The sequence below is a fragment of the Gymnoscopelus braueri genome (genome assembly GCF_963280865.1).
Source record: "Gymnoscopelus braueri genome assembly, chromosome: 23".
NCBI classification, from domain to species: Eukaryota; Metazoa; Chordata; class Actinopteri; order Myctophiformes; family Myctophidae; genus Gymnoscopelus; species Gymnoscopelus braueri.
In genome coordinates, this window is record NC_137625.1 from 1,385,532 (window position 1) to 1,395,531 (window position 10,000).

General features: G+C 41.1%; 1 protein-coding gene across 1 annotated transcript in view; it reads left to right on the forward strand.

Moving 5' to 3' along the window:
- The first annotated feature begins 832 nt into the window (after positions 1-832).
- Positions 833-10,000, forward strand: part of LOC308079716 (CD9 antigen-like) — a 51,435-nt gene continuing 42,267 nt past the window's right edge. Inside the window, exon 1 of the mRNA XM_080421290.1 lies at positions 833-1,017. Within this exon, the coding sequence (XP_080277416.1) occupies positions 949-1,017 (69 nt within the window). The 5' untranslated portion in view covers positions 833-948. The remainder of the gene's footprint in view (positions 1,018-10,000) is intronic.

The window sequence follows — 10,000 nt, forward strand, 5'->3', positions numbered from 1 at the left end:
GTAAAATGATAGTTTTTAGTGTTTGTAGGCCTACAGGCAAAAGAAAGAAAGAAAGAAAGAAAAATAGTCACTGTTTTAGTGTTTGAAGTCCTGCAGGTTAAAGAAAGCAAGAAAGTATAAATAATGGCTGTGTTAGTGTTTTTAGGCCTACAGGCAGTGGTGGAAAAAGTACTCAAATGTTTTACTTAAGTAGAAGTATCAATACTGCAGTGTAGACGTACTCTAAAAAAATCCGGTACAAATTTGGTATCAAAATAATACTTAAAGTACCAAAAGTAAAAGTTCTCTTTATGCAGAATGTCCTATTTCACATAAGTTCAAAATGTATAAAAATCTTTTGAAAATAGCAGATCTACAAGCTCACGATGCGACGCATTGTGAGCTTGTAGATCTGTGAGCTTGTAGATCGGCCATTTCAAATGGCCAAAATGTAAATAGGGCTGAAGTGGTTAATGTATGTTATGTAATAATAATCTAAATCTACAAAGTAACTAGTAACTAAAGTTTTCAAATAATTGTAGTGGAGTAAAAAGTACAATGTTTGCCTCTGAGATGTAGTGGAGTAGAAGTAAAAGTATTGAACATGGGAAATGCTCCAGTAGAGTAAAAAATCCCTCAAAAGTACAGTACTCGAGTAAATGTACTTAGTTACTTTACACCACTGCCTACAGGCTAAATAAATTAAGAAAGAAAGAAAGAAAAATAAACACTTTCTATTTGTGTCTGTTTCTCTGTGTAAGTGTGTGGGCGTAGAGGCTGTTTACTCTGTGGATCAACAGAGAGCTGTTTATTCTCTGTCTCTCTGTCTCTCTCTCTCACAGTCTCTCTCTGCTGTAGGAACACAGCATCACAACACTGACTCTGTACCACTGTACCACAGCGAGAAGAGAGAGGACCACTTTATAGATCTATAAACCCATCCACGTATCAAACTAATACTCCATCAGGATGTCTGCTCTGACCGGGGGAGAGATGTGCGTCAAATACCTGCTCTTCATCTTTAACTTCGTCTTCTGGGTGAGCCGCAGCGTTCTGATATACTTTATACTTTATTTATTTAGTCTGCAGTTTGTTTATGAAATGCACAGAGTGGGTGTGGCTGTTTTTTTTCCTCCATGAATAGAGCTGGTGTGTGATTCGTTCTGGTTGTCGTTTTGGGTAACAGGAAGAGTGGGCACTATAAGGAAGAGTGGGCACTATAAGGAAGAGTGGGCACTATAAGGAAGAGTGGGCACTATACATATGTTTTGCCAGGGACCCCCATTGTTATTTTTTTTCAAATATATTCCACATGTTCCCCTTTTTTCCCGAGATTTGTTTGAAAATAGCAGATCTACAAGCTCACAATGTTTTGAGCTTGTAGATCTGCTATTTTCAAATAACCGATGTATGATGATACTGTAGGTTTAAAGTGCTTGTGTGGCCTAATATATAGTCGCTTCTTTTGATAATCTTAAGAGGCAATATGAATACTGGAAAGTTAGATGTTGTTAGACATGCTCTGTGTACTGGTGGTGTAATGTCTTTATAAATAGATCCATGGGAGGGGAGGTGTTGAAGGAGTGCTCCCCCATCCGAGACGTATTGGGGCCGATTCACTGAGCTGTCTACGCCCATATTTTGAACGTAAAGGAATTTGCGCAACTTCCCACGTTTAGTAGTCTGATTCACTCATCTTTAGTGCAGGGGTCTTCAACAAGGGGTCCGGGACCCCTAGGGGGTCCTCAGAGCTACTATAGGGGGTCCGCCAAATCTTTGTGTGATAAGATTTAGTTTTTTTACCTTAACTAATTGAACCCTAGAATTCCTTTTCTGAGGGGAACATTAGCCGAAAATAGCCGATCTACAAGCTCTCAACGCCTCGCGCTGCGAGGCGTTGAGAGCTTGTAGATCTGCTATTTTTGGCAAAGAGGCTATAGGTGTAGAGGGAAAAAAGAGCAGACTAAGTCAAATAAAACCTTTAATCTGAAACACAATTTTATACAATATAGAGGAGGGGGTCCCTGCTTCATCTCTCTCTCAGCTAGGGGGTCCTTGGCCTGAAAACGTTGAAGACCCCTGCTCTAGTGAATCAGACTAATCTTTCCGCTCTTTCTCGGCTCGGAGGCTGACTTACATGGAACCAAAGCTTGTGTATGTCATTAGAATGCCTATCTATTACAACAGTGCCAAAGCTCAAAGAAAATATTTATGTGCCCAACATTTGTCAACATATAAAAAAAAAATATATATAAATACACGAATCCACGGAGCGCTGCCCTGTAGGGGGCGCCGCCATTGCTGCGGTGTCAGACTCGATCAGCTGCTGCTGCGCGGTGTCATTCAGCTGCAGTCACTGACTGCTCACGTTACTCTTTTACCTGCTTTTTACTGACACTAACTTTACAAAGATGTACAGAGAATGGGGATGAACCTGTGTAGTTTATGGATGGCTGCTCCAACAGCCAAGCAGGTAAAGAGTAATCTCTCAAGAACAGATTCTGCTCTGCGTTGGAATCTGTCGTGAAGGTTCGTCATAACGTGTACACACTGGGCTACAAGTGGGCGTGCCTTCAGATCAGGAAGCAGGCCGCGCTTTACCCAATCAAATGTAGTGGGCGGGATTCACATGTCCGTCGATCTTTCCCCCTCGAAACAAACCCAAACTAATTTAACAATAGCGTCCGCGGAGCAGACAAAACCACAGAAAGATATTCACATTTTAACTTACTCTTTCATCATAGAAACAAGTGGGCTTATAACCAAAACGATCCATGTTCTCTGGGAGAAATGGTGTTAGTGTTCCGTGTAGAAATATTGTTAGTGGGAATGAAAACATAGTGGCACCCACCAAGTGAAAGCTGAAGGCAGACCTCTAAACCCCGGTTTCCTTGCGCACTGGTGTCACGTTTTCTTCCGCCCAGAGCCAACAGACATAGAACAAACAGCAGAGGTCGCTGTTTTTCATTTTCAGTTGGATTTGGGTTCCCAGATTGCACTCTCATTGCCGTAAATACACAATATTTTCGAGTTGCGTTCGCTTCCAGCGTTCGCGCGTCTTACTTGTATATATATATATATATATATATATATATATATATATATATATATAACCTAAACAATCTATTGCTTGGATGCATATTATAGACATGATGCAAATTCAACCGATTTTTTTTCTTTTCAGTTGACGCATTTAGAGCCAAATTATTTAGTTCCCTCTTCATGTTTGCCATTTTTGCAATTGGGCTTTCATGCCAACTATCGTGCTATCCTCCCATAATTTGAGAAACCTCTGTGGTGCTGTGAGGGTGGTGGTGAGACCAACATTTGTTCTGCCCGGTTCTCCTCAGTGGCTGGAGCAATTGATCTGAATTTGCAAACGCAGCCAATCTCAGCTGTTTATTATACAGTTTTTGTGTAAAATAATGTCGCCATGGTTACGGGGCTGCCCAGCTGTGGGATGGCCCCGCGAGCTATAGGAACGAACTACCTCCCGGGTTGCCACATCATGTGCGCACATCCCCCCACGGATGTGTCGACCGGGTATGGACTAGTTCATTTATAATATTGATTTGACCGCATCCCATGAAGCAGTCTTACCTTGATGAGGATGCACTGAAAGCTGTGTCCATCCCATGAAGCAGTGTTACCTTGATGAGGATACACTGAAAGCTGTGTCCATCACATGAAGCAGTGTTACCTTGATGAGGATACACTGAAAGCTGTGTCCATCACATGAAGCAGTGTTACCTTGATGAGGATACACTGAAAGCTGTGTCCATCCCATGAAGCAGTGTTACCTTGATGAGGATACACTGAAAGCTGTGTCCATCACATGAAGCAGTGTTACCTTGATGAGGATACACTGAAAGCTGTGTCCATCACATGAAGCAGTGTTACCTTGATGAGGATACACTGAAAGCTGTGTCCATCCCATGAAGCAGTGTTACCTTGATGAGGATACACTGAAAGCTGTGTCCATCACATGAAGCAGTGTTACCTTGATGAGGATACACTGAAAGCTGTGTCCATCACATGAAGCAGTGTTACCTTGATGAGGATACACTGAAAGCTGTGTCCATCCCATGAAGCAGTGTTACCTTGATGAGGATACACTGAAAGCTGTGTCCATCACTCCGTTTACAATTCCCATGTAGTGTAGTGGATAGGGGTGTAACGATACAACCTTTAATCTGTTTCAGATTAAAGGTTTTATTTTACTTAGTCTGCTCTTTTTTCCCTCTACACCTATAGCCTCTTTGCCAAAAATAGCAGATCTACAAGCTCTCAACGCCTCGCAGCGCGAGGCGTTGAGAGCTTGTAGATCTGCTATTTTTGGCTAATGTTCACCTCAGAAAAGGAATTCTAGGGTTCAAGTGGTTAATGTAAAAAAACGAAATCATATCACACAAAGATTTGGCGGACCCCCTGTAGTAGCTCTGAGGACCCCCTAGGGGTCCCGGACCCCCTGTTGAAGACCCCCGATTTACTTCATAAACGTTTACTCGTGTGTGAGTGACTCGCTTCTCCGCTGATCTACAAGCTGTCATGCGGTGGAGTCTCGCCGCGTTATGAGCTTGTAGATCTGTCCCTTTTTGGAGAGTCGTGTTTTTTTGTCGTCTGTCTCCGATTGCCTTTTATGGTCTTAAATGGGACGTGGAGCAAATGATCTCCCACACGAACACTACCTCTGACTTTCAGGCAAAAATGAGGAACAACTGTGATCCACACATGTGACGGATCTACTCACGCCGCTGTGAATTGCAGGTCGTTTTTTTGCTTAGAGAAAATACGCCCTCCTTCAGTCACTTTATTTACACGGTATTTACGGTGGTGGAAAGTAACTAAGTACATTTACTTAAGTACTGTACTTAAGTACAATTTTGAGGTATTTGTACTTTACTTGAGTATTTCCAATTTCCAATACTTTTACTTCTACTCCACTACATCTCAGAGGCAAATATTGTACTTTTACCCCACTGCAATTATTTGAAAACTTTAGTTACTAGTTACTTTTCAGATGTAAATTATGATATTATGAAACATACATTAACCACTTTAACCCTATTTTATACATAGGCTATTTGAAAATAGCCGATCTACAAGCTCACAACGCGACGCGTTGTGAGCTTGTAGATCTGCTATTTTCTAATATTTTAGTACTTTTACTTTTGGTACTTTAAGTACATTTTGATGCCAATACTTTTGTACTTTTACTCAAGTAAACTTTGAATTCTGGACTTTTACTTGTAACAGAGTATTTCTATATTGCAGTATTGGTACTTTTACTTAAGTAAAGCATTTGAGTACTTTTTCCACCACTGGTTATTTACGACCAGCTTGGTGGACCGGGCCCATCCACTGAGCCTGGCAGGTTTGGTGTAAAGACTGTGTCCTGATGCTGCCAGATACGGTAGCATATCCTGGACATCCTGAAGATGTAAGTAAGTGCGTTCTGCAGTGATGCATTTCTGCAGGGTGTCCAGCATGTCCATTTACTTTTGATTTGATTTGATTTATTAGAAAAGTCATGAGCTTGTATATCTGCTATTTTTTAAATAGCCTAAGAAATCTCAAAATGACAAAGATACTTTCCCGGTTCGCGGTACAGGGCAAGGTTGGAGCCAGAACATGACATAGAGACACACGGCCGGAAGCGGAAGGCCTACCACCTATCCACGCCCACTTTTGACACTCGGGGTCCGTTAGAACGATGAACTGCAGCTCTCAATGCAATCTCTATGAGAGGCATTGTAAAATACCGTCATTTCACTGGTTAACTACTGAGGCTGTAGCGATTTCTTTTGTGTTCTAATAATCTGTCCCATTTGTTTAATTTGTCCCTTTTAATGTCCCATATCTTTCATCTCGATATACTACCCACAATATACTATAATATACTCCATCAGTATGTCAAAACCGCTAGCATCGGAGATCCTGAGTTTAAGTGGTTACGTTACGGACGCATCCCTTCAGGTTTTCAATACCCAGAAAACTGGCGAAAGTGGCCGTTTTCAATAGGTTTTGGTCATTATCTCCAGAAGGTCCAATCTGCTCAGTTCAAAGCTTGTTGGATGCGTGACTTTGAGGACATTAAGCACGCAATGACACATTTTCGGGTTATTTTTTTTTAAAGGAGGGGTGAGGTCTTAGTTGGGCAGGCGACCGCCTCTCCTGCCTCTACAGTGGGTACACCACTGGTCGGCGCTGGGCGCTTGTAAAGACAGTGATGTCACTGAAATGCCCATTATGGGTAACTCGTTAAAGTGGCAAATTAAATGTGAAACACATCAACTATTAAGAAAACAAGAAGATATGTTGACAAAGACACTCCATACATCTAACGGACCTCGAGTAGCGGCGCTGTCTCAAAAGTGGGCGTGAAACTTGTAGTCCCCGTGTGTCTCTATGGAGCTCCTGTAGTCGTGGTGGGAAGGTGTAGCGGGGAGGTGGGGGTCCTTGGACCACTAGTAGAGAAACACTAGCCTGGTTCCAAACCATAGACCCCGCCCACTCTCTGAGTGGACTGCCTCTTGGTCTGGTGTTGAAATATCTTCCGTACCCTCCAGTACCGTCCAATGAGAGTCGGAGGTGGGGGTGGGGTCTAACGACGAGCCAATCAGCGAATATCTGCTAAAACAAGCTGTGCGATGACGTCAGATGTAGGCGGATCCGTGGAGCTCTTGTGATTGGTTTAAGCCTTAAAGGTTTAATGACATTCACTTCTACACCACATTCAAAGTCTTTGTCCTGGTCCTTCAAAAGTGTACAAAAAGTTTTAAGTGAAAATTCCATTCCAGTGATCCATGGCAGGTGTTTTTCTCTCACATTTCTAAAGCCTTTTCAACTGCAATGGAAAAAGAAATCTTTGCCTGCGGGTGTCGCTGGTGAGGGATTTTGCCTGTCAATCATCGCCTCTGCTCCGCCCCCCCCCAAAGGAAAGGATAGGGGAGGGGAGGGGCGAGGAGGAGAGTGGGCGGGATTAATCGACTGTGACCTCACTGTCGAAGGGCCAAGCTCAGATTACTTTTCAGACTAATTATTCAGAAAGCCCCAGACCACAGAAAGTCCACTGAATGTTCTAGGTTCAGTTTTTTTGGGTGTAATTGAGGTCATAAAACCCCAAATAAAGCATTGAAAATAAAAAAAGTGAAAATGAATGTCATAGAACCTTTAAACCAATTTCAGACTGAAGCTCCATGCAGCTTCAGTCTGATAATCAGGCTAGAGAAACACTGCACTATCCTAACTTGGACTTTGGCTGGATCCAGAGCTTACCTTTAAACCACAAAGAATAATCTCTCCAGTGTTACTTCAGATTATAGATTACGCTGATGTCGTGTATCTGAACACCACAGACACTCATCTTAAAGGGATATTTCACCCCAAAAATAACTTTTTTTCCTATGGATTAGTCACCCCATGGAGACTTGAATTCATGGATATTTGTTTGTTTCTCCAAGCTCCATGTGATTGGAATGGTCTTCCTCTTATCTCTTATATCCATTTCATCCTTCTGAGACCCCTCAGGACTTCCCTTTATTCCTGTAGGAACCATAGACTGTATAAGGTAGGAACACATACCGTCGCCTTGCTAAGCTAATGGCCTAAGTCAAGTTTTTCAGGAAAAATACAAAGCTGATCCAAAACAAAACAATATGATATTTCTTAATCATTTCACCCAAAATGTTTATAACAAATTATGACTATTAAAATAGAAATAACACTGTCTGTCAGTTATGTAACATACAAGATTTAAATAGGTTTAAATAGGATTAAATCTGACTTAGGCCAAATTTTTTTTTAATGGCCTAAATCAGTTAATAATTTGGCCTAAGTCACAAAACCATGTGACTTAGGCCAAAAATGTCTATTTTGGCCTAAGTCACACTAGGGAGTTAGGCCATTATACTAAAAGGGGAGAGAACAGCATGATCCTTTTCAATTAGGAGATGGGCCGTTTTACCAGAGGTGGCCAGTGTCATGAGGAGCTGACTTAGGCAAAAATATCCTTTTCCTCAAAAAATGACTTCGGCCATTAGTTTAGCAAGGTGACGATTGCCCTTCTTTCTCTTCTGTTGTTGATGAACAGCTGATGGCGTGGTGGTTGGTGGGGTGGGTGGGAGAGGGCGAGCAAGCTATCTGTGTATGAATGTATACAACACTTTTCACTAGGGATGTCCCGATCACGTTTTTTTGCTCCCGATCCGATCCCGATCATTTGATTTTGAGTATCTGCCGATCCCGATTTTTCCCGATCCGATCTTTTCATTTAAAAAAATATTTTTTTAATTATTATTTATGCATGTAGAATTCCTTTTTATAATTTATTTTGTAGCAATAAAAGACAATTTGTCTCAAAACACTGGCTGACAGTTTAATTATTGCCAACAAAAGAAATGTTAATTAAAGAAATGAAGACAAATACTAGACCAGTTATGCAGTTATTGCACACAGCAAAATACAATAATAATATTAGACAGGATGGAAAATAAAGTTGTCCTTTTGGGGAGAAGTGGAACTTAGAAGTCATTTAAGTTTAACGTGAGGGAGAGGGTCTACTCTGAGTACTACAGCAGGAGTCCCCAAGGTTTTTTAGGTCAAGGACCCCTTAGCTAAGGTAGAGATGAAGCAGGGACCCTCACTAGTATCACATTATACATCTGACCAAAATCAAGTATCACATTATAAACATTATAATGATTGGAAAGAAGAAAAAAAAACAAAAACAACAGGAATACAGCATATTTTAAACTAGTGAACTGCTAGTTATTATCTATATATCACCTCTATCACAGCAGAGAACGTTTAGCAAAACATTGAATTCCATGTGATATTATCTCCAGATCAAAATGCAGAGGAAACTCAGGCAGGATGTTGAAAGTGTAAAGAGGCGGGGTACTTTGGGTCAGTGGTCCTCAAAGTGGGGTCTGAGGACCCCCAGGGGGTCCTTGAGGAGGTTCCAGGGGGTCCCCATTAAAATCGGTTAATATAGCAGGGTAACTACTTTAACCATACCTAGGCTATTTGAAAACAGCCGATCTATAAGCTCTTGTAGATCTGCTATTTTTTTTAAAAAGTCTTGACAATTTTGTTTATATTTTAGAAATATTTTAACAACTCAACTCTTGTATGGGGGTCCCTGCACAAAACATTTCCAGAAGCGGGTCCGGGGCCAAATATCACGACCTACAATATTTAGCATTGTGGATATTATCTTTTTATGTGAATTTACAGTATGCCCCCAGTTTGGGTTGATTTAGCTATTTTTCCAAGAAGATTCTCAATGGACGATATATACTGTAGTGAATACAACAGCACACATAATCAACATGAAAACATACAGTATTTAGTATTTACACATCATGTACTGTATTTTCCGCACTATAAGCCGCACCGTCAGTGCGTCTTATAGTGCGGATGCGCCTTATAATGCGGTGCGCCTTACATATGTATCAATATTGGTTCCCTTGGTTTCCGCACTATAAGCCGCACCGTCAGTGCGTCTTATAGTGCGGATGCGCCTTATAATGCGGTGCGCCCTATATATGAAAATAATACATTTATTGAAGGTGCGCCTTATACTCAGATGCACCTTATAGTGTGGAAAATACGGTAGTTCTGTCAGGACAACTCATGAATGAATAAGATATTTGTATTGAATATAAAATGAGCAATATGTTTATTATGGTTTGGCGATGCATTGGATCTGCTTTTAGGTTCTCTGATAAAGAGCATCTCCCAACCATAGAGACTCCCAATCCCCCCCATAGTACATAAACAGCAGATCCACAACCACAGGTGGAGGGTGAGCCGGGCAGAGCAGTGTTGATTTTAACAGCACATTTTGATGTAGTTTTAGTCATAGTCTTTTGAATAAAATTCCATTTAGTTTTAGTCTTATTTTAATCATCTGATTTTCTTTTTTTGTTTTTGTCTAGTTTTAGTCGACTAAATATCATAAGATTATAGTCGACTAAATCTACAGTTGATTTAGTCGACTAAAATGTATGTTGGCGTT